We start from the raw sequence: 24,364 nt of genomic DNA, 5'->3' as shown, positions 1-24,364 counted from the left end.
AACTCCATGCACACAGACCTGAGGATGGGAATCGAACTCGGACTGTGGAGATGCAAGCCGACAGCGTTAACCACTGTCGTCTTAAGTGTGAGATTAGATGTTAGGTTAGACTATGCCACCGTGCTGCCAATCCCATACCCAGTGTGTGTTATATGTTTAAGTGTGCTTTATATGTAACCATGTTGTTCTTTACTTATTTAAAAAAAGAACTCTACCTGATCTCCCATGGGGCAGAACATCATAAATCAGCCATACTGTGCGTCAATCTGACATATTTACATGACGTAAACTGGTGTCCATTAATGTGTACTCACGCAATCACTCACTCGCTCACCCACATTAGGCGGCACTTTATCCTGTCTAGGATGATGGGGGATCTGGAAGCTAGATATCATCACAGGGCATCATGCCCGAACACTATCACACACTCATTTACAAACTAGGGCTGGTTTTGCCTTGGCCAGTTCACTCGCTGGCATGTTACTGGGAAGTGGGAGGAAACCTGAGAACCCAAAGGAAACCTATGCATGCACACGAACAGGCAGTGAGATCAGGATTGTAAACTTGAGCATGATCGCTGCATGATGCCATGTCACTGTGCCATGTGTGTTGTCCATATTTAATAGATATCGTTTTATCACAGATGCTGCACTGTATGAGTTTTTTTAAAACAAAAATAACATCAAACTTTAAAGTCACATTAAAACCCTTAGTTTTTTTTTTCTTTTTTTTTGGAAACACTGCATTCTTTGCTGCGGTATTTGGTATGCCACAGGAACGGGGGACCTTCTGAAGACGTGACTGAGGTGAAGTCGCGCGACATGCCGCAGGAGCTGCTTGCTCTAGGTCCTGAGGAGACTGTTTGGAGGGAAAGGATGTGAGTGGGTTTAAATATTTGTACATAACCTCAGACACACAGCTGCAGTGTGCAGCATGAAGTACCACCCCTCCCTAACCCCATCCGCTCCATCCAACCACCAAACCTTTACATGGTCCAATACAAACACACAAGACACACACATACACAAAGGTTCTTTATGATCTGTAGTGTAGAGCTCCTTTGAAACTGTTTTGGTAATTGCGCGAATATGATCTACGTAAACCCATCCTGTTTGAAGGTTTAATTGGCTGTCTTTATCTCTTTGGAAAGGTAATTGCTCCCTACTTATAATTATCATGAAATTTCCTGTGGTATGTAGACAGCTGCACATGCACACACGCATGCACGCACCCACACACACACATATCTTACTATCCTCACAAGAATATTCCACTGTCATTTAAATCTAACCCCAACTTTAACTTCAGCAACGACAAAGAAACATCATAGTTCTCAGAGTCCTGGAAATAAGCACTAAATTATTTATATAAAAGCATTTTTTTTTTATGTGTTATGCAAACCAGCCGAATGTTCTCCTGAGGTCAAACATGTCAGACATTCCTGTAGACGTGGAGACATTTGAATACCACCATGCACACAACACACACGCACACACACACAAACAAACACATGGACGACTTTAATAAAGAAGAGCAAGTACGATTTACTGCAAGCATAATTTTAATACAAAAGAGAACAAAAAAAAAAGGATTTATGTATAATCTTCACTTTTCACTGGTACACAATGGCACCCAGCTCTTTTATCTCTTCATCATACTGAGAGAGTTACACAGACTCAAAAGGTGAATCCGTTTCATAGCCCTTAACCCCCCTCCCCTCCCTTAGACACAATAAATAAATAAAAATTACCTTCCGATTTGACCTTCGTTAGACATTCGTACGCTTCGGCTCGTCGAAGACGAGGCTATGCGAACGCTCGTTTCATGGGGCGTGCGGTCAAATCCCCGACTTGCTATACGAGCTCCCGACAACAAAACGGGTAGTGATTTTTTTTTTTTTTTTTTACAATGATCCAGAGGCAAAAAGGCCACCATTGAAATCAGTCAGCTTCGTGGTCCGTTATATCAGTAATGACCATTATCAGAAAAATCAATTAGAAACAAATGAAGAAACATAAACAAATCATTAGACATCATGTAATACTAGAGTTTCCCAGAATGTGATATTATACTGTAATGAAAAATAAATACACATTATTATTATTTTTTTTTTACACTAGAAATGAAACAAGCAAAAACAAAAATACATTAGGATTATAAATAAACCATGAAAAACATTCACAATTTCTTGAAGGGGTTCCCCATAATGTGAATCAACTAAAAGATTTCAGTAAGATGATATGTGATAACTAATAATGGTTAAAAACAAACACACAGGTGAGGACGCCTGCCTTTATTATCATCAGGCGTAAAAAAAGAAAAAAAAAAAAATTGTCAGTGCACGTGTGAAATTCCGCTGTACGAGTCACTCGAGCGCTCTCAGGAGTTCGTTGGACGTTGAAATAAACATACGGACGTGGGATGCCGAGCGTCGTCAGTGGGCGAGGGAAGCTGCGGTCACTTGACCGAGCTTCTGACTCACTAGCGAGGCTGAGATGATGAATCGCTCACCCACCGCTTCCTTGAACTGCTGTTCGGTTTTGTCCACCATGAAAGAAACTAGCACACAAACCACACACACAAACACACACTCACAAACAAACACACAAACGCACATATGGTCTAGGTGCAGAATACTTTGTGAGGTTCTTGAGAGTCTTTTCAGGATAAAATCTACTAAACAACGAGTAGCTTTGCATACAGTGGAGAAAAGGTTAGAATCGGGAACCACTGTTAGGTTTTTTATTTTAATTTTTTTTTTCACAGAAATCCTAAAGAAATGTGTGCCTGTGAGAGTCAGTATTGGAATTGTGGCTGTACCATCTCCCAGTCTCGGCGCTAAAGAGTGGCCTGCCATTGCATATTGACGGGGCTGAGATAAAATCCCAGGTGCAGTGGTAATGCCGCTCCACGTGTCCGTGTGCGTACGTGGTGCTTGCTTTCCAGCTCAGTCACATGTTCAAGAAACTAACAAGTCAGTCAAAATTGTAACATAAATAAGGCAGCACTGTTAGTTTTGTCATAGGGGCAGTTCTGGAGTGTGTCCAGCGGTGTCCAGGTGTTTCTGTTTTTTTTTCTACAACTGGAGTAGTTTGAGATGTTCCAGTTCTCTAGGCTTATCAATCCTACATGCCTGTGCTGGTGGGCCAGGAAGGCTGAGTGGCATGCACTACGAACAGAAATGGTGTAGGATCGACATCAGTGCCCTGTGCTCCTGTGCTCCAATGCTCCAATGCTCAGTCCCCCCTGTCTCGTCTCCACCTGCTACTTCTTAGTCGTTGGTGTTTTAGGACTGGGGGTCTTCTTGGAGATGGTAGGGATCTTCGAGGGTTTGGCGCCTGTGCGGCGAGGTGTGTCGGAAGTGTCGGAGCAGGCCGAGCGCGTCTCCATCAGCTCGGAAGCATCTGAGGCGTCGCTGCCCCTGCGGCTGCTGGCTCTGCTCCCGGCGCGGCTGCCTGCGCGGCTGGCGGGTCCGCTGGCTGAGGCCGGGGTGCGCTTATTGTCTGCGGAGGAAGACGCGGGGAAGATTTTTTTTAATTAAATGAGGATTAATTAAATGAAGAATGAAAGAGTAAAATCAACATGCTGTACGAGACTGGTTGCCTAAATGCTGCATTTATCCATAAGTCACTTCGGAAAAACACCCAGGATGAAATGACAGGGCACTGCTCACACTCCGTCACACACACATTCACACACAGGCTCTGAACTAGGATCAAACAGGAGGGAACCCTATAGCTGCACTAGCTTATGCCTTTAAATACAATCATTGTTTAAGAAGAGAACACACCACAATAACATAAACTTTGATTTATATAAACCTGGATAAGCCAATAGAAGGATAAGGGGGTTCGACTAAACGCGGGGCCAGCTGATGCTGCGTCTCAGCTCATAACAGGACTATGAGGTTGTGATGATTTGCCTAAAACAGTCTTGCAAAGGTAACATTCTATAGGAATTAATTTTAGACGTACTCCGCTGCGAGTTTCTGTTTGCTAAGTTATTAATGTCATTAAATTGCCTGATCCGTATGCAGCTCAGACAGCAGTGCATTTGTTACTTAAGCTGTTACTTCACGGCTGAACTGCTGCGCAAACTGCAGCGATTTCAGATAAACAGTAATAATAATACTTGGACGAAGAATAAAGTGCACTTTTAGTTTTGGGATATTTCTAGACAGATTTTTCGCACTCCAGATTGTGCTTAACTCTTATAACAAATACAGAGTAAAACAGACTGATCCAAACACATATACACACACACACACACACACACACACACACACACACACACACACTTTTACAAGCCCCCTTGTGGAAAAAAAAAAAAAAAACGCTATAGGTTTTGGTACTGAACAGCTGTCTTTCGGTCATTTCCTGGGGTTTAGAAACCCTTAACGCTGTGAGCGTTTCCTCACCAGAGCGTGCAGGCTTAGCAGCGGGCGTGGTTCCACCATTTTCGCCCGTCAGAGATCCACGGCTGGAATGGAAAGGTGGCCTTTTGAGCTTAGTCGTGGAGCCTCCCTGCAATTAGAGAAATCCAGAAATTGACTTGATGAATGTAATGAGGCACTCATTATGTCTGATCCTTTACGGACTAATAGATATATTACGTCGTAATAGAGTAATGACTAATAGATAAACACATGCTGAGTGTAACATTCTGAACTTTTACTCGATGTACTTATAAACGGTGCTTTAAATGCTTCAAACTACAGATTATTTCTAACCCGACTAAATCTTTTTTAATCTGCTGCTCTGACATTTCTGTTAGCTAAAAATAATCAAAAATCGGTTATTTATATAAACACATTTCCTTTTCAAGCTCTTTTCTGTTAGTGCAATATGGCTTTTGGGGAAGGGGAGGCAGTGTGTTACCTCATGCCCAGGGGTGTGGCTGTGCTCTGGGCAGGACTGGCACTTGGTTGGAGTTGGAGTTTTACTGTGTGCCAGCCAGGGCTTGGCATAGCCCCGCGATTGAGTTTGGGAGGACTGGGAAATGAGCAGGCAGGGAGAAGGAGGATAAGGAGAAGCAGGAGAAGGAAGAAAGTGAGAAAGAAGCATTTGGGGTGAGGAGGGGGGTATGGGGAAATGAGCGAGTACCACAGCACAGAGGAGTGCAGTGTTTGGGACAGGTGGTGATGAAGACAAACAGGGGGAAATTGTGGAGGAGGGAAAATTTTAAAGCATGAGAGGAAAGGAGGGAGGACAAAAAAAAAAGACAAAAGAGACAAAACCCCAGAGATGACCAAGTGATTATTGACATGCAGAAACAACAACAAACACCATAACCCAAAGGTGAGCCAGTGAAAATGGGTAACACAGGTAACAACAATCACATATGAAAATGGACAGGAAACACCAGAACCTTTGTAATGGAAGAGAACATTAAAAAACAGACTATGGACACACAGTAGGGTTGACCAAGCTCATCAGAGAGGGTTTCATTCCAACCAATCAGGAGTGCCATGTGATACCTTGTCCTTTAATAGACTAACCTGATTGCCTGGAATGATGGGTACGATTAATAACCTCTGTGTGTGTATATATATATATATACATACACACACACAGTATCTTTCAAATGAGTGAACATAAATAAGAGATAAGCTAAAATACAGCTAATGATCTAAAAGAAGAAGACTGGAGTCTGAGGATTTAACACACTACATGTGACTACATGTGACTACATGTGTATGTGCAGATTTTAAGCTCACCCTCGAGGAGGCAGTGGGCGTGGCAGGGGCGGAAGGCCCCGAGGTACAGCTGTGTGCGCTCTGCGAAGCCGAGGACGAGGAGCGTGTTGGAGAGGCCGTACGCGATGAGGGCTTGGAGCGTCGGCCACGGGACCGGAAGGCTGCCATACCTTGCGACGCCCCTTCAGGTAGAATGAACTTCTCACGCAGCTCCAGGTTGGTACGTCCACGTGCTGGAATATCAAGGAGGGACAGGAAGGGACAAAAACAAACAAACAAAAACAAAAAAAAGAGACAAGTGTTAACAAGTTGGAATCGAACATGACCATTAGGCTGTAAGCAGCAGCGCCGGAGGATAATCGCTGCTCCGGGTCAATGGGCGCGTCAGTAAATCCACATTAATAGTAAGTGGAGCCACAGTGAGCAAGTTTAATACGGGTCATTAGCGGTAGGGCAAGCATCCTCACTTTGAGGGTTGCGCTCAGTCAGTGCCAGACGCAGATGCCACTCCAAAAAGCATAGCCTTTAATCTTGTATAATCCACCACTGTGCACTTTGGAGTGCTCAGTGCTAGTAGTGGTCTTTGATAGAAAACCAAGAGGCATGGCTGGTTACGGTTCAGGCACACACAAAAACACTGGATACCGACACAAGCCTCTGGTCCAGAGAGACAGGCATTCTACAAAAAAAAAAAAAAACAGATACCAAACTTTGCAGGCCTAGCACACAACACACAGCCCAGAGCAGCCAACCACAGACAGAGTCAGGCAGAGAGACTGGAGAGAAGAGAGAGAGAAAATGAGAGGATAAGTGCAGAAGGGGAGAGGGCTGTGCGCAATAGCAGCGGTGCACTAAAGACGTGGTCACTAGCTGTCCTAAAGACTGCAAAATAACCCCATTTTCCTTGGCCTCAAGCAACAGCAGGGCAGCTGTTAATTGGCGGCACACCATATAATTTCTTCTCCATAAGCCAGGTATAGTCTGTAATTCGTTCCCCATGAGCAAACCCTTTTAAGAGCTGCTTGGAGCAATATTAGAAACCCAGTCTTGCCACACCCAGTTCTTGCTGTTTTGATTTTTGTGATGCTCATCAGGGACACGTACAGAAAAAAGAAAAGAAAAAAAAAGTGCAAAACCAGGCCGGGCCGAATGAGCATGAGAAGCGTGACGCTGGCTGGCATGAGACTGAGACGTCGTCACACACGTACCCTCACACCAATGAACCAACAGTCACACATATACAGTACAAAGACGGAGCAGTGAGGAGATGGATCTGATGTTGGTCAATGGATTTAGAGTTATTAGAGTAGTGACAGGGTAGAGCGATGATGTCAGACTGAGAAAGTGAGAACCAGTCAGAGAGAAGAGAGGAGGAGGAGGAGGAAGGGGAGGAAGAGGAGGAGGAGTGAGGTACCTCTGCAGCAGAAATAGCCAGGAGTAACTGCCACTGAGAGACATAAGAGACAACATGAAGTAAACCCAAACACACATTTAACCTCACTCACGCAACTTGGAAGAAAGTTTTCACACACAAACAGAAATACCATATATATAGGCCATAAATCTGTGCTTGCTTTACACCATCATCATGTCATTTAAAGGGGACTCTGGAACATGTGGTTCAGTCTGTGATGCAGTAAAACGCATAGGCACGATATGAGCACACAGTCAGGAGAGGACAGTTAGTGTAGTGCTACAGTCAGCCAAGCACAATAGAGCACAGAGGAACCGAAGATGATCTGAGTAAAAACAGGGGAGAGAGACAAAAAAGCAACAAGAGGAAGTGAGAGAGCAAGAGAGAAGGAGAGAGATAGAGAGAGAAAGACCCAACCTATACGAGATGATATGGAGCAGCTGGAGTTGGAGCGAAGGATTTTAAGTCCTGGATGTTGCACTGGGGAGAGAAAGAGAGAGAGAGAGAGAGAGAGAGAGAAAGGGAAGGGAGGGGAGGGGAGGGGGTAGGGAAGTGGGAAAAGGGAAGGAGAAACCCAAGGAACATGCATCATGCATTATGATTCAAATGAAAAGACAAAGAGAGAGAGAGACAGAGTGAAAGAGAGAGAAAAGTGTATATTCATGCATGTCAAAGTAAAGACTAAAGATATGATGGATAAACAGAGGTCAAAATCACCAATGAGATTTCAGAGACTTCCACAGCAGAAAAAAAAGGAAAATGGACTGATGGGTGATTGATGGGGTGGTGACATAACTGAAATATCTTGATAAAAATTTGAACTTTTATATTCTGTAGTGTTACAACCAGGAGGTCAAATGGATTTTATTGAATTACATCATAAAGCTACACAAAATACGTAATAATATTGGAACAGAGTCTACATGTGCGATTATGCAACAACAAAAAAGAAAGTGTAAAAAAGGTTCTCTGGTCTGAGGAGACCAAAAAAAAACATTTTGTCTTGGTAAAAAAAGTTAGGCTTGGCAGAAATGCTTGTTAACCTAAAAAACTAACCCCAAAGTGAAGCATGGTGGTGGTAGTACCATGCTGTAGGGTTGCTTTTCACCATCAGGGACTGAGAAGCTGGTCATGGCTAAGGGCAAGATGGGAGGAAAAAAAGAATGCAGGGCTATGCTCCAAATACCTTTTCCATTTTAAGACTAGGACAGAAATTGATCTTTCGTCAAGGCGGTGATCACTGCCAATGGTTCCAAAAGGAAGGCGCAAAATGTGCCTTCCAAAATAATCTTCAGCAAAAATGGAAAATTGCTTCCCAGTGATCACAATTCAATAGTACAAGGTTTGAGCAATTAAAACCTGTTTAAAAAAATCTTTTAGACTTTTCAGATGTTTAAAGTTCAAGAGGAGTAAATACTTCTCCCAGTCACTGCACACTATAAAGAGAATAGTGTATGTGTGTGTGACTGTGTCAATTAGGGGGGTTCAGCTGTTTGGAAAATGTCTTCCCCTACCAAATACATCAGCTTCCTTATACACAGCTGCTCCTGATGTTTGTGCAAGCGGGTGTGTGCGAGTGTGCGCTTGTGTAAATAAGCCTTACCTCTGCAAGGGTCGTTCTTCACCAGGAACTCGTCCAGCGCCATCCAGCCACCTCCCACTCGAACCATGACGGTGCTGCGCAGGATCCGCACCAGACGCAGCTGCTGAGAGTCCCCAAACTGAGATAGAGAGAGAGAGAAAGACGAAAGGAGCAAAAGAAAGGAAATGTGGTAAAGGAAAAAAAGAGAGGTGAAAGAACAGTGTTAAAACTAGTAGAGGTTTATCAAACCTTACCAATGAAAATTAAAAATAAGAAACAATTATCATGCAAGAAAAAACATGCATTTTAGATTCTAGATGATTCAGGATTGCGCTCGGATCCCGTAGCCCTCCGAAATCTCTACAACTTTTACCATAGTATTTTATAAGCTGATGTGTGTGTGTGTTTTTTTTAAATGTTTGCTAAAATTTTCTGATAAATAATTATATACAGTGTTATGATCATAAGTAATACATCTGTTCATATGCAATGTGAGTTGGGTGGTGAAATAGCCAAACTAACTAGCTGATTTGAAAATGGACAGATCCAGAGTGTTTTGAAAGCGACTGTGTGGGCACATGAGATCTGTCATAGAAATACAGTGAAACACTGCTATTTACTCTTCCTGCATAACAACGAAAGCGCTACCCCCTGTCCTCTCGGGGATAGCAAATTACAGTTAACCATTATGCTTTAAATTAACATGCATCAAAATGCCTCAAGCTTCATTTTAATTATTATAACTCATTGTGACAAAATACTATGGTAAAAAAAAAAAAAAAGTCACGAAATCTCAAGAACAGCACCTTTGACAGATTGTTCCTCCACCAAAGAAGTTTGACGTCATTGTACATCAATCAAACCACCAAATCTTTTCAGTATCATTAAAATTATCAAAACATATATATATATATTTTTATTACATTCACTATTCAAATACAACACAACACATTGACATGGCCTGTGATATCTGCTCCAGACTTGGAAGTGGAGACATTCCCGGGATATGTTGGTAATGGCTGTGTAACCATGCAAACCAGAAAAGGAATTGCCCAGTAACTGTGGCTCAGAGAGGTTCGAACAAATATCTGTACTATATTCAACGGTGCTGTATATAGTGCGGACTGGCTCTCTGTGTACCGTGGTCCGGTCATTTGAAAGCCGGGTCACAACTCCTAACCAAATCTGAAACAGATTCCAGAGGCCATATCACAAACACGCCAGTCACTTTACCTGATTCCCAAGGAAGAACTACAAAAAATCCAGCAGACATGGAGAGGAAGAAAACAAGGAAAAGAAAGAAGAGAGAGAAAGAGGATGAAATAACATGTACAAACACAAATGTTGAAAACAATTAATCAGCTAACTTTAATTAATTCCTGTTCTAAATAAAAACAAATCTAAAACTGAATAATGACTCGGTGTTAACATTAATCTAACTAAGGATAGATGATACGAAAAAAAAAAGTTTTTCCTAAAACTGGATTAGAGTGCTGGTGAATGGCAGATTAGAAGTGCAGATAAGAGATGACAAGGCAACAGACAGACACAAACAGAGACAAACAGCTCAGTCTAATAAGTGCGATAGACCCGGGTCCTATGACGGAGTCTTGCTGTGAGTGTCATTACCGCGCGGAAAATGATGGAGGGAGAAAACATGAAAACAACACAGCTCCTTCATTCGCTGGAAATATGAGATGGACATTAGTTTGGTGGTGAGAAGCACACTCTGCATACACTGTTGTGTAGTGATGCAGTGGTAGTACAGTCATGTAGCGGATTCACACCACACACACACACACACACACACACACACACAGCAATGCACCTTTAATCCAAAATAACATGAGATAACAATATGTGATTACAAGGTGGTCGTGATGGTTAGAACAATAAAGGCGTGAGAAAGCGGCATCGATGGATGTTTAGTAAACATCTTCATTAATATACATTAGTAGATCTGTAATGAGCTTATTTCTAGCCATTAATAATTAAATAAAAAGTAAAATTAGTTGTACAAACTCACCCTGTACTTGTTCTCGCCAATCTGTTCAACCTGGAACCTCTTAGCACACTTACACTGAGCCACTTGTCTGGTGACCTACATGCAGAAAAAAAACAAAAACAAGAAATATTCCCTTTGTAAATAGTTGCAAAGGGAAGATGGGAATAATAAAAGTTTCAATCAGGTATATATATCAGATATTACCTCATCTTCGATTTTGTCTGCGTCCGTAGTTGGTCTGTAAGCATCCTTATTAGGGTGCAGCGCTGCCACAAACTCGTAGTAATCAATGTATCCATCACCGTCACGGTCGAAGATATCAGCCACGGCAGTCATCTCTAGCTTGCTGGTGGGGAATTCTGTAGAGACCAAAGTGCACGGTGTTAAATTAATGCACAGATCTAAAACACAAACTTGTGTTTCCTAAAAACATTTACCTTTTAAAAGGACATTTCATTTAAAATACATATAGTGTCTAAACAAAACTACAGCAGAACTCCTATTCCTTATTATTTTATTTAATCGAATGTTTTTATATCAATACGCATTATGTACGTACTTGAAGCCAGGATGCCATCGATAAATTCCTGCCGGGTGATTTTGCCATCTTGGTCCTTGTCAATACGTCTGAAAAAGTCCATGACGCGAGACTTCTTGTGATTCATCCAGCGCATGTACTTCTTCCTCCATACGTCAAAGTCGAAGTTGGCGAATTCTTTTAACTGCAACATTGTGAGAGACACAAACAAGGACAAGACAAGTGAAGTAGAAATATTAGACTGGACATGATATGTACAGATAAGTAAGCAATTAAAGCAAAATGATAACTATGTACCAAGAGTGATACATGCATGTGTTAAGGAGTTAAGATTCTTCTTCAGATTCAAAGAAAGAAATTCAGTATCTTTGTTTAATTACTAATATATGTTTTTTTAATGAATAACTCGAAATATAATTCATAGAGTTGTTTAATTTATTACAGTGGCTGAGAATCGCAAAACAAAAGAAATTCAAAAACAAAATAGCAAAATTAAAAAACATCCTAAAATACTGAAATGAATCCTTAAATGAGAATACATCTAAATATCCGTGTGGCTGCAGTACTTCCTGTATATTTTGATTGACAGATGTCTCGTCCAATCAGCGGTAAGAATCAACGAGCAAAAAAAAAAAAAAAAAAAAAAAAAAACGCAGGTGTGGCTTGCGAATTACATACTTACCACTGATTGAACAAGACATCTGTCACTCAAAATATACAGGTAGTACTGCAGCCACACGGACATTTACATGTATTCCCATTTAAGGATTTAATTCAGTATTTTAGGATTATTTTATTTTGTTTTCAGTTTTGTTATTTTGTTTCCATTTCGTTATTTAGTTTTTTTTTTTTTTGTTATTGTTTTCGGTTTTGTTATTTTGTTTTGCACTTCTCAGCCACCGTCATTTATTATTCGTGATGATGCCGCAAGCAGTACCTCTTCTAGCCTGTCGAGGGCATCATGGAGCTTGCGCTGACGGTCCAGGGCCAGGAGCCAGACCTGTTGCCATCGAGAGCAGAGCTGGTTAAGACGAGGGTTTCCTCCGGTTACCTGCAGGGCAGGCTGCTGCTGCTGCTGCTGCTGTTGCTGCTTACCTGAGGAAGAGAAAGCAAACATATCCAGTGAGAATCTGATCTGTATTTACTCTCGCCACACCTACTTGACACAAATATTCCACTGAGTACACTGTGCTCTGTTAGTGCATGTGACTAAAAGCAGTACAGAAGCGTAAGGGAGGCCACTTACGGACACCGCGTCTCTCAGCGAGACTGCTAGAACTGTCTGATGGCTTTCTCTTGTAGGTTTTCGTCACTTTATCTACATCTGGTTGTTTACGCGTCATCTCCTCCATGAAAACCTGACAGAGGTGTACACAGGTTTTAAATATGTTGATCTCAACATATAACTGTATAAAGGCACAGGCATACACACTCGCAGTCAATAGATACTATTTAAAATTTTAGATGGTTTTGTGTACACACACACACACACACACACACACACACACACACACACACACAGATCATTCATAACATTAACGCCACATGACATCAATTTTGATTATGTCACGACACAACAATATCATGTATATTTGCATGCTCCCCGGACATTTCTATTTAAATTCCATGTCAATTTCCACAAAAGTTTTTATATTTTCTATATTTGCACAGCCAAATCTTGTATATTTTGTACAGCTACATTTAAAAAATATATATTTTTTTCTATTTTGTTCTTATCTTCTATATTATTTATATTTTCTATAGCTAAAGTTTTTATATATTTTATTATTATTTTATTCCAAATTTTAAAAAGGTTTTTATTTTTATTTGTCCAATTAAGTTATGTTCAATTCCCCCCCCGTGGAACGTGGAAGCACTAGGTACCTCTCAGTACCAGTATCTCAGCCTATCAGATTTCTCTAGACCTCCGGCTGCGAGAGGTTACAGCATCACCAGGGAATCGAACTAGCCATCCCCAGATTATAGGGCAAGCACTGTATCAAGGCGCCACTCAGAGGCGTATTTCTTATTTCTTATTGAGGTCACGGGCGGTCATGAGGCCATGAAGGCAAAGAGCCTTCAAGCTCCCCACATCCCAATCCGATCAAGCGCCCATGGGATGCTCAAGACAAGCAAGTCCACTAAGGCCCTGCCGTGCAACCCACAGCACCCAAAGGATCTGGCACCAGGCAGCACAGCATATTCCCCAGAGGTCTTGTGAAGTCATTCCACAAGAGACCGGAGCTGCTAAGCGGGAACAGGGGGAACTTACACAATATCTGGCAACATGTTTTCCGCTGTAATGTTATGGCTGATGAGTGCTTATAAAGAAACCCTTCATGGCAGTTCATGATCCCCACTCAGTGTAGCCCCACCCACCTGGTGTTCCGTGATCAGTGTTTTAAGCTGAGTGATGTCCTGGGGGAGGGGCTCAGTGTCACGTTGCACCAATGTCGTCTCTGCCCACTGTAGCCATGACAACAGTTCTTCCAACAGTGCTGCGTTGTTGAGCAGTTCCGCGAGCGCTGCCTCCAGCCGCTGCTCATGCTGCTTCGCCCATGTCAAAACCTAAGGGGATGCATAAGAACTTTCAGTTAGAGATATTTCTATTTAAATGAGACGAAAGATCATTTTATGGAAGCAAAGACAATGTCTCATTAGGGACAAAATGGGGCATCATCGATTATTTCAAGAACAACCCTGGCCTTTTTTGATGAAGTTTTTACAGCACAAACACTGAAATAAACTGTTGTGTGTCAAATTTCATGATGTGATGAGATGAGAATTTTCCTCGACTAAAAAACTGAAAAACTATTTCAACACTAGTTCAACACGCTTTTCATCTTCGAATCTGATGGAAGAACGGACAATAAATGCAGCTGCACTACCTCCTCAAAGCGTGCCCTAATGATGGTGATCCAGTGTTTGATGGTGGTGATGCAGTCAGGATGGCACACTGCCAGTATGGCCTCCCCCATGCCAGCTGCTTTATTCACATCCACTCGCTTTTCTTCCACGGTCTGCATGAAGTCCCGATGCGTGTGTAACAAGGCCTGCAAGGTCTCCACCTCCTCTGGCAGGACGCCTCGGAAACGCAGGGTTTGCTCCGCCTCCGAAAGCCACTCTAATAAAATCTGCACTGCTGTGCGGAACTCCTCAGCCTGTGAGGACGTAAAAGGAAATGATGCAGCTGTGTTCCAGTTGTATTTTCTTTTAGTTAATTATTACAGCACCTGCGTTTACTATAGTCTAATCTGTTTGCTTTTTCACCTGTTTAAGAGCCTGCTGGAGACGGGTCTGTTTAGAGACAGACAGTGCGCAGACCGTCTCCCAGCGGTTACTGAGCTCCTGCAGCTGGACTTTGACCCAGGCGGTGTCATCTCGGCCCGTCTCCATGAGGTCCCGGGCAGAACGTTTCAGTGCCTGGATGTTACTGGTCCTTTTCCCCAACTCCTTTTGAAAAGCCTAAGATAATACCAACAATGTTTACATACACAGTTAATAATAATCTAATTTCTGATTCCATCAACTTGTAAGAGTGACTTTTATTTCATTGGTACCTTATGGGAATCCATGAGATTGGAGACGAGGTCCAGGTCTCCATGGACAGGCTGATCCTCAGCCAGCTGTGGCTCTACGCGATACAACCAGTCCACAAGAGCCTGCAAAGCCTCTGCAAACTGTCCTGAGAACAGCAGGGCCTCTTCCAACTTGTGCTGCCTGAGAATGGGAGAGACGATGCAAAACTGTTTCTAACCTTCTAATTTTCTCTTTCCTCTTTTATATTCACTTCCATTGACTATTCAAAGGATTCTGTGGTATAGAGGGCTTTTTACCTTTCCACACTCTTCCCACATACAGTGTCCCACTTGTCTCGGACCTCCCCGAGGAGGTTGTCTAGTTTCTGTGTGTCAGCTGGCAGTGTAGCTTTGTCTCTCATGGCCTTCCCAGAGCGCACTGTGGTGTCATATACAGGCTGCTTCGAACCAAGAGCCTTCTGAAACTCCTACAATTACAGAAAAGAAGACTTTTTATCAAACTGACAAGTGATTAAACAACAACAACAAAAGAAATCTTGATATATAGATATAAGACACGTTCATGCATATTTGCTGCTCCGAACATTTCTATTTCAATCCCACTTTATCTCCATACTAAAGTTTCTATATTTGTACAGAAAATCCCCTCTTTCTTCACATTTGTACACCTAGGTTTTTTTTTTATATTGTGTATTTGTGCAGCTAGGTTTTCTTATATTTTTATCATATTGTATATTTTGTCTTATCTTCCATATGTATGTCTTGAATGTAATTAGTTTTACTAGTTTAAATGAAAATATTAAAAGATGGTTTTTTTGGCCCAGCAGGTGGCACCAATGAACAAGAAAACAGTGCAATTTTTTGTCCTTCATTAGTTTTATCTTCAGACACTGAATGCTGATCATTTATTTAGGTTTGTACCTTGTGCTTGGTGAGCTGCACTTTGATTTTATCAGGCTCATTGGAGATCTCCAGCTCAGAGTCCAGTCGTTTCTCAGCCTCCTCCAGCCAATCTGACAGCTTCCTCCAGGCTTCGTGGAACTATCCATAAAACACACTTTATTAATATAATGTTCACCTAAGTAATACTACTAATAATAATAATAATAATAAAAAAGAATAAAAGACAGGGGTACCTGTTTGGCTCTTTTGCGGGCCTCATCCAGGTGCCGTCCTCTGTCCAGAGACCTCTGCACCAGTTTGTCCCAGCGAGCTTGGACGCTCAGCAGCAGGTTCTTGATGAGCACCACATCCTGTTTGAGGCTGGCAAAGCGTAGCTGAGAACCGGCCTTCTCCAGAGCCAGGACTTGCTCCCTGTGCGTGTTTACCTCATTCACAAACACCTAAGGAACACATAAATTAGTCAGGGTTGTGAAGACGTCTATGGACAGCCGAGTAAATAGATGTGAGCAGAGGCCTGGGCAAAAGCTTTACATGGTGAGATGATGACATTTTCACCTATAAATGTTTTGTAGCCTTTATCATTAATACAACCCCATGTTATTGCACCGGGTCAGGGACTATTGTTTTAAATAAGTGAAGCAATGAGTCTTTTGTCATTATTTTTAAAGAGCCAGTGTCCTTAAAAAGAAAATTAAACCTTATAGATAAAAAATAAATATGAATAAAAAAAGAATTTCACCACCATGGTGCCTGGATAGATTAGAAGCTTGATGGATCTTCCTTGTATCCCGGGAAACGGTGGGAACAATCAAGGAGTAGTAGTGTTTTGGTGCAGGGGGGAGAGTGCTTAGTATTTTAAAGTAGATATGTCCTGGTCCGTTTAGTTAAAAAATGTCCTTACCCCAGGTGATTTTTACAGGAAAATAGCCAAGACTAGATTAAATCAAAACAACACTGGTCATTTTGCTGATATGTATTTATGTTACGATATATATTTATGTCCATATTTGGACCAAAATCAGGTTTGTGTCTTTTTTTTTTTTTTTTTTCAGTTGGCAGATTCAGCCACAACGACATCCCAACAGCTTTTCCCAAACCCCCACACACACACATTCTCAGCTCCAAAAGAGACGAAATTGATCAATTCTATCAGCCAAACTTCACCTTGTGCTCGTCTATCTGGAAGAGGACGGTGTCAAGGATGAGGCTAGGTGGCTGGGCCATATTCAGAGTCTGCTCTGCCTGCGTCAGCCAGTTGATGGTGTCCTGCAGTGATGACTGGAACCCTGTTGCCAGTGATACAGCTTCCTCCAGCTTAGCCTAATGCCGAAACAAAAGAAAAAGCACTGAGAACCAGATGGCTACACAATGGCTAATTAAATATTGATTCGAATGACTCTGAGCTACAGTATAAGTAGTTACAAGGCATGTTATCGTACCCTCCTGTCGTCAATCTTGGCATTCAGACTGGTCCACTTGTTTTGGAGCAAAGCCAGGTTCTGCTGGGTTTGGGTGGTTCCAGGGCTGGCCTCCTCACCGCCTCTGGCCAAAAGCATGGCCTCTCCCTGATCTAGCAGTCGGTGATACTGCTCACCACGCTGCGTCAACTGAGCCTGCAGCTCCTGCAACACATGCAAAATTGTTCCATTAAACTAAAATTCCAAAGTGCTCTTTAGATGCACATTGAATTTTATCATAAGCCATTTACAGATGCCTTTTTTTAATCTGCCAGAATCAGACCGTTATGAACGCTGCACAATCATCATGGTTAAATGGTAGAATGAGCATCATACTGAACACACTGTGTGCAATGCTTTTGGGGAAAGATTATTAGCGTGCAGGTAAAACACATCAACATTTACGGTATTTGGAAGACGAACTTATCTTATTGCACCATTTGTGCAGTTAAGGATTAAGGGCCTTGCTCAAGGGCCTAACTTAGTGGTGCTGGGGTTTGAACCTAGGACCTTCCGTTTGATAATCCAACACCTTAACCCCTTAGCTAATGGTAATGTCAAACACTGCAATAATTCTAGACATTGAGCAAGTTTTTAAAAAATTTTAAAAATCATGTTCACTGTATTCCTTTAATATATACTGAACTACAAAATTTTCATCATTTTACAGTATATAAAGCATAAGCAAATGAGCACGGAGCGAGCTCTCTCTACAGGTCTGTAGTGAAAAGTTTACCATGTGCTGCTGCAGCTGCTCCCTGGCCGTCTCTGGAAGGCCACCTGTGGGTTTGGCTGCCGATAGCTGACTCTCTGTGCGCCTCAGCCACTGCAGGAACTCCTCCAACTCACCATGGAAACCCTCCGCCTGAAAAGAGCAGAGAGAACTGATCACGACGCTCTCTACCATTAATATTAAAGAGACTGTCTGTCCTCGCTGCTAAGCACCCTTTTAGAATTTATAGGCCACTTAATCCTCTGCAATTCTCATTTATATTATATATATAAATAAAAAAAAGGCTACACGGTTCGCTCTAGGACGGTAACGTTATCAGTAGTGTTGTGGCGAAGCACCTGCTGCAGCGCAGTCTCTAGTAGCTTCTGTCTCTCATCTGTCTTCAGGAGTAAGCTGTCCCAGCTGCGGTTCAGCTCATCCAGCTGGTCTCTCAGGTGGCTAGCTTCATCTCCAGGACTGGACTCCAGCAGCTCAGAGCCTGCACTGTTCACCGTCTCCACCGTGGCTCGATGGGACAGGACGTCGTTGCGCAACACCTGCGCAGATAAATAGAAATGTACACTATAAATAAAGAGCGTTATGAGGAGAGGAGAGTACCAAGGCAGGTCTCAGCTTAACAAAAGCAAACAAGATAAAGGGTGCTCATGGGAAAATCGTAGTTATTGGTGGTGAGTGTATAAACAGTGTAGATTCAGGAACTGATAAAGGCATTTCAATAAAAAGAAGGTAGTATCGAAGCTTTTAATAGATGATGATTATTATACTGGTTATAATAAAAGATTTTTATTAATACATTAGATACCAGCTGCTGTGATTTGAAACTGGACTAAAACACATAAAACAGACATCGTCGAGGCGACAACAGCCTGCTAGAGTCTACTGCAAAAGAAACCTAGATCAATACTTTCAGCGTTCAGACGCACCACCTTCCAACTCTATGATCGTTCCTGATTTTTATTATTTTCTACATTGTTAAACAATGCTAAATGCAGCCAAAATATGCAACAATCTTGATATTGTTGATATTGAGATGTGTCTGCTATTGTGACTCAAAATGAACTTCTCTGTGAAATGAACTTCACTGCAGCAGAGGTAGGTTTTGGTATTTCTTCTCTGATAAGGTCTTAATGAGAGCCAGTTTCATCATGGTGCTTGGTGGGTTTTGCAAATGCACTTGACATTACTGTTCTTGCAAGAACTGATCCAGATCAGCTGACTGTTGTTGTAGGTACTTAATCACATAATTTCATATGTGTTGTTTCATAGTTTTAAAATTTCCAGTATTGTTCGAAAATAAATCACGAAACAAAACCAAAAAAGTGGGTCCAAATTTTTGATTAGTGCTGTGTATGGTGCAATGTTTTTTTTTATTCAGATGATGTTTTATTCATTTATTATTGGAAAAGGCTTTTTGTGGCAAAACTGGAAAAATAATTGGAAATAAATGGAAATTATCAATAGACAAGGATTGTTGGGTAAGAGATTGTGTAATAAAATCATGAGTATCACTATATCCAACCGTAGCTCACAAGTTTTGGATGAAGACCTAAGTGAGACAAAAAGGAGACTGGCGCCTAGTCTTGTTTGTCCATCACTTGTGAGATGTGAGCTTGTGCTCGTTTGCAGTAAATTATGGATGGCATGGATGGCAAATTATGGATTCTGTAACCAATGTTCAGTAGTGCAGCCAGTTCCAGTAATATTCAGTACTGAAATTTAAAATATGTGCTTACATGGTGTTTGGCCAGTTCGATCTCGATTGCTTTGGGGTCAGAGCTGACGGGTCTCTGGGTGTCCAGAGTGGCGTGTGTGTGGCTGAGCCAGGACTGCAGCTCAGAGAGAGCATGCTGAAACTGACCCAGGGCTAAAAGAGCTCCTTCTAGTTTGTGCTGAGAAAGGAAAAGACAAAGAAAAATTCAGTATCATCAGTGATAATCAATATCCCCATGCATACAAATACAAACAACCTTTTGAGGCATGCTAACCTGTCTGATAGTAATCTTGTCTCCCAGATTTTCCCACAGGTGCCTGAGCTCCGTCAAAGGTTCCTGGATCATGTCTCTGTCTGCTTGATCAGAAACCTTTTTAAGCAGGAGCTCCCCCTGGTGGCACAGCTTCTCCATGTCTATCTGCTGTTGGTAGACTTCAACCTTGAATTGCTGCAGGAAGAGAAAATGAGTCCAGATTTCATATAGTCTACAAATTCACTAAACTAAACCAAACAAACTTATCCGAACCTTGAGCTCCTCTATCTGTTGTTTGACGGTGCTGAGGTCAGTTCCTACAGTTTGCATGTCGCACAGCTTGATGACAGCGTTGTCTAGGTAGTCGAACATACCCTAGAAAGCAAAAATCCTTATTAATATGCTTTTTTTCGTTCTTTACATAAGTGTTGCATCAGTGAGCGGTTCAGTATCTGTGCCAGTGCCACCCACCTGCAGAGCATCCTGGTACTGCACAGAGGCTGTCATAGCCTCCTCCAGTTTCTCCATCCTCTCTCTCCATGTGCGGTTCAAGCCTTCCCAAGCAGCATTCATCTAGACGGAAGGTACAAAGTTCAAATTTTAAGCAAAATAATAAAAAAAATAGATGTTTTTGGATGCCTAACCAGTGTGATAAAAAAAAAGAAAGAAAAAAAAACCTTGAATGTTTTTGCTCTTACCTCATCGATGGTCTTTTTGACCTCTGGTTTCTCAGTTTCTCCACAAGCAAAGATGAGGTCAGCTCCCAGTGTGCGAACAATCTCCAGCTCCTCCCTCAAGCCGTCTGTCTCTGCTTTAATGGCCTGAGAGATGACGCACATAGTTAAGTAGAAGAAATGGAGAGAGCAATTTAATTTGCATTACACTACAAATGAACTATTTGTGTAAACTCCATTATCATATGAATAGAATAGAAATAGCATTTCTTTTTGTAAATAAAAAAATTTAAAGGATTATATGCATCAGGAATAATAAGTCAAGCAATGCATACTAAAACAAAATGAAATCAATTTAAACATCTGAATCTTCCTTTCTGAATCTAATACACAAACATACTGTAACTCTCAGCCCATTCTTACTGACATATCAGATTTCAGCTCTGAAAACAAACAGGCATATGACAAAACCTGTTTTCCTTCTTTCCCCATCCAGAAACATAAATATGCAAGCCTTTCCTCTAAGCATTACACCCAGTATAACCCATCCGATGCATAACACCTACTTCTGCTGCCTCTATCTGCTGTTTGATCAGTGATGGATCCACTCCAGGGTCCTCCAGCTCTTTCACGATCTCCTGAGAGTCACGCAGCGTGCTCAGCAGGGCAGCCATGTCAGCCCAGAACTTTCCGGCTAAGTCCTGAACATCCTGCAGTTTTCCCTCCCGTTCCTCTGCCCTCTGCCTGATCTCATCCCACAGGGAGCGGAGTCTCAGGAGCCGAGAGCGCACCGCTACAGGGACAGAGTAACACGCATCACTTGTAACGTCACAATTATTTATATATAGAGATCAATACATGGCATCTACGTCATTCACTGGGCACTCACCCTGAGCAGCAGGATCGTCATGTGATGCACGGGTGATGAGCTCTTCGCCACGGGAACATAGGGCACTGAAGGAGGGCAGCAGCTTGTCCAGCTCCAGTCCGGCGGTTCGGTGCTCTGCTAGCTGTTCACGGATCTTCTCCACCTCGGCTGCCACGGGAGGAGGCTGCCGTAAGCGCTGCACTGCTCCCTCAAGCGTCTCCAACAGGGGGTCCATCTTGTCATGGAACTGAATGAAATGTCCAAGAAGAGGCTCAGGGGTCAAAGGTCAAATACCCAGTACGTATATAATTATACTATTACACATGTACTGTATATTAATTCCATCTGTCTGTCTGTGCATCTGTGTCTCTCCGTCTACCTTTCTGTCTGGGTTTCTGTCGTCTCGGTTCCCGTCTATCTCTTTCTCTCCAAGTTAATCTGTATGTCTGTGGGTCTTTCTTTTTCATTTTGTGTCTGAAAGTCTGTCTGTCTTTTGTACATCCCATCCAGCTACACTGCACTTTTTCGAAATTATTATCTTGAATAGAGTAAAGCATTAGACTTGTAGCCTAAAGCTAGGATTATGCTCTACCGCTAATGCTAGTGGTCTACGATTAATTATGGCGAGACTTGTTTTGAGACTGGCTGTGTCCCAAATTACATTTGTAAATAATGCATTATTACAGGTATAGATACAAGAACAACATGGTACACTATTTTAACAGAAATTCTTTAATGAAGTCTATTCCCAAGTGTTTAATTAACATTCCTAAAAATTTTCTTTCTGGCATCTACAAAATTCAATCAATGAACAACATAAATCCCAGTCGTAGCTGCATCCGTGCTGATAAAATAACACCATGCATTTGAGGATTAGATGAAAACCCCATACCATGCCAAATCAATTACAAAACACCAGTTTTACGCCTTTAGGGTGGACAATGAGTTGCATGAGCGATGATGTTCTTACCTCTGTCAGCTGTGGGTGATGTAGAGAGCAGTGATGGTGAACACACAGCACATCCAAAGTGAGTGACGGGATGGAGGGATGGATTGCACAAACACATAGGGGATGGAGAAATTAAGGGGACAAGAAGATGCAACAAGGCAGGGAAAGTAAGGGAGTAATAGAAGGGGACGAAGTGGACATGACGGAGGTGAAATGAAAATCAAGTGCAGAGACGAGTGCAGCAACAGTACAATACGGTTAAAGGGATGGAGAGGGGTGGAGAGACAATACAATGTGTTAATTAAATAACATGCAAACAAGCCAGCGAGCATATCAACAACAAACATTCGCCGAGTTGCTTATTGTCAGATCATATTCATAATGACTATATGAGGTTTATGAATTCATGATGGGTGAGTCAACTGTAGCAGATGGTCAGTATAAAAGTAAAATGTGATAATCTTGCCAAACATGATGAACTACAAACTCTGAGCAATCAATATTTTGGTAATAAACTTTTTATGAGACGGCAATTCAAAGTTTAAAATCGATTCCAACTAAACGTTAATGATTCAATAGGGATATCATGAAATATTAAAATATTATATAATTCCATAATTATTACAAAGCAAACAGTGTTTTTAACCTATTTAGATTGGATTGATACTTTAATATCATACTCTGTGACTGTTTTGGGTCAGGCGGTGTTGTCGCCTCATTTAATGATGCTTTCATTGTTCATTTAATGAACATTTCCCCATTAATTAAATGCTACACTGCCTGGTCCAAAAAGGGCGCCCTCTATTTAATTTGACCTCCTTTAGCTTTGATTACGGTGCGTAAAGTCATGGCCAATTCATGTGTGAAAAAAGTTTCGCGTGCTCCCCTTCACACTTTGAGCCGGAGAATACGCCTGTCCCGTCAGTGAAGAAGAAGAAAAAAAATCAGTTGATGGGATAATCTTGTCATTTAGTCCATTCAAGTAATCAACTAACTTCATGTAATCGCAACATTGCTCCTACTTTTACTATTAAAAGGTTTCTACTGCTGATTATTATGATCAGTAAATTTTTTTTTTTTTTTTTTTCATGGGGGGTCAGGCAGTGTAGTCTCTTTATTCTTAGTGATGCTTTCAATGTTTATTTAAAATCTCGACCCCGGGGACCCGCTGCCCTGAACTGTATCAAGCTGCATCTGTTCCCAAAATAACGTTAATGATCTGAGAAGCTGTCGCACTATGTCAAGTCTATTATCAAAACAAGTAACTTATAGAACCAAAATTTAAAGTTATCCAAAATTTTTAAACACTTCGGTAGTGCCGACACGCAGACAATAAGAACACACACCTGTGCAGACTGAGAGAAAGCCTCATCCAGTGCTGCAGCTCGTCCTTTGACGTCCTCTTTGATGGCCAGGTAGCGGCGTTCGGCCTCGGCGTAGCGCTGTCTGAGCGCCGTCCCCTCCTGGGCACTTAGCTCAGCCAGCTGTGGGCCAATCTTCAGCAGCTTGTCGATGTGGGGTTTGTGCTCGGCTATAGACTCTCTCAACAGCTGCAGGGAGAACATAAACTGAATGAGAATCAGTGTAAAAAAATAATTTTTTATATATATTCACAATAGAAACAACTTAACCCTATGTGAAAATTTCCAAAAGCTTAGAATTGCCCTAAAATACAGACTGACCCTCATCTGGTCCTGCTGTTGTCGGAGAGCTTCGGTGTCAATTGCAGGAGGAGGCAGCTGAGTTATCAGGGTCTCTGTCTCACCCAGCCAGGGGTCCAGCTCCTCGTATGTCTCCCAGAAGCGGGCCACCAGCACCTGAGCCTGTTCAAGCGCTGAGAACCTTTCGGCATGATTCTGACTTACTGCCTCATATCGAGTACTCAGCGAATCCGTCTTTACCTACAGGGACAGCATGGTTTCTCATGAGCTATTAATATAGTATGTCATTTTTAAAATATGACTATTGGTACAAGAGATGTAAGTGTTTGAATATACAGGTAGTCCCTGACTTACGAACAAGTTCCATTTCGGGAGCATGTTC

The 24,364-nt window shown here is 42.0% G+C and overlaps 1 protein-coding gene across 14 annotated transcripts in view; it reads right to left on the bottom strand.

Moving 5' to 3' along the window:
• Nucleotides 1-1,519: 1,519 nt before the first annotated feature.
• The window catches only part of macf1a (microtubule actin crosslinking factor 1a), a 189,597-nt gene continuing 166,752 nt past the window's right edge, over nucleotides 1,520-24,364 (bottom strand). For 7 of the 14 annotated variants that reach the window (XM_053491902.1, XM_053491903.1, XM_053491905.1 and 4 more), the window contains 32 exons: nucleotides 24,004-24,222; nucleotides 23,668-23,871; nucleotides 21,394-21,619; nucleotides 21,071-21,297; nucleotides 20,529-20,651; nucleotides 20,302-20,403; nucleotides 20,104-20,205; nucleotides 19,852-20,025; nucleotides 19,600-19,755; nucleotides 18,205-18,402; nucleotides 17,870-17,998; nucleotides 17,116-17,298; nucleotides 16,841-16,996; nucleotides 15,910-16,116; nucleotides 15,695-15,814; nucleotides 15,071-15,240; nucleotides 14,795-14,954; nucleotides 14,505-14,699; nucleotides 14,123-14,395; nucleotides 13,614-13,802; nucleotides 12,481-12,592; nucleotides 12,172-12,329; nucleotides 11,256-11,418; nucleotides 10,901-11,055; nucleotides 10,718-10,792; nucleotides 9,925-9,942; nucleotides 8,713-8,830; nucleotides 7,527-7,589; nucleotides 5,717-5,928; nucleotides 4,878-4,991; nucleotides 4,418-4,523; nucleotides 1,520-3,503 (listed from right to left, as the gene is read on the bottom strand). In XM_053491902.1, the coding sequence (XP_053347877.1) occupies nucleotides 3,265-3,503; nucleotides 4,418-4,523; nucleotides 4,878-4,991; nucleotides 5,717-5,928; nucleotides 7,527-7,589; nucleotides 8,713-8,830; nucleotides 9,925-9,942; nucleotides 10,718-10,792; nucleotides 10,901-11,055; nucleotides 11,256-11,418; nucleotides 12,172-12,329; nucleotides 12,481-12,592; nucleotides 13,614-13,802; nucleotides 14,123-14,395; nucleotides 14,505-14,699; nucleotides 14,795-14,954; nucleotides 15,071-15,240; nucleotides 15,695-15,814; nucleotides 15,910-16,116; nucleotides 16,841-16,996; nucleotides 17,116-17,298; nucleotides 17,870-17,998; nucleotides 18,205-18,402; nucleotides 19,600-19,755; nucleotides 19,852-20,025; nucleotides 20,104-20,205; nucleotides 20,302-20,403; nucleotides 20,529-20,651; nucleotides 21,071-21,297; nucleotides 21,394-21,619; nucleotides 23,668-23,871; nucleotides 24,004-24,222 (5,046 nt within the window). In that variant the 3' untranslated portion in view covers nucleotides 1,520-3,264. The remainder of the gene's footprint in view (nucleotides 3,504-4,417; nucleotides 4,524-4,877; nucleotides 4,992-5,716; nucleotides 5,929-7,526; nucleotides 7,590-8,712; nucleotides 8,831-9,924; nucleotides 9,943-10,717; nucleotides 10,793-10,900; nucleotides 11,056-11,255; nucleotides 11,419-12,171; nucleotides 12,330-12,480; nucleotides 12,593-13,613; nucleotides 13,803-14,122; nucleotides 14,396-14,504; nucleotides 14,700-14,794; nucleotides 14,955-15,070; nucleotides 15,241-15,694; nucleotides 15,815-15,909; nucleotides 16,117-16,840; nucleotides 16,997-17,115; nucleotides 17,299-17,869; nucleotides 17,999-18,204; nucleotides 18,403-19,599; nucleotides 19,756-19,851; nucleotides 20,026-20,103; nucleotides 20,206-20,301; nucleotides 20,404-20,528; nucleotides 20,652-21,070; nucleotides 21,298-21,393; nucleotides 21,620-23,667; nucleotides 23,872-24,003; nucleotides 24,223-24,364) is intronic. The other 7 variants (XM_053491907.1, XM_053491908.1, XM_053491900.1 and 4 more) reach the window with 4 other exon arrangements.

Source organism: Clarias gariepinus, chromosome 3, assembly GCF_024256425.1.
Source record: "Clarias gariepinus isolate MV-2021 ecotype Netherlands chromosome 3, CGAR_prim_01v2, whole genome shotgun sequence".
NCBI classification, from domain to species: Eukaryota; Metazoa; Chordata; class Actinopteri; order Siluriformes; family Clariidae; genus Clarias; species Clarias gariepinus.
This window is presented reverse-complemented; position numbering and strand designations above follow the sequence as displayed.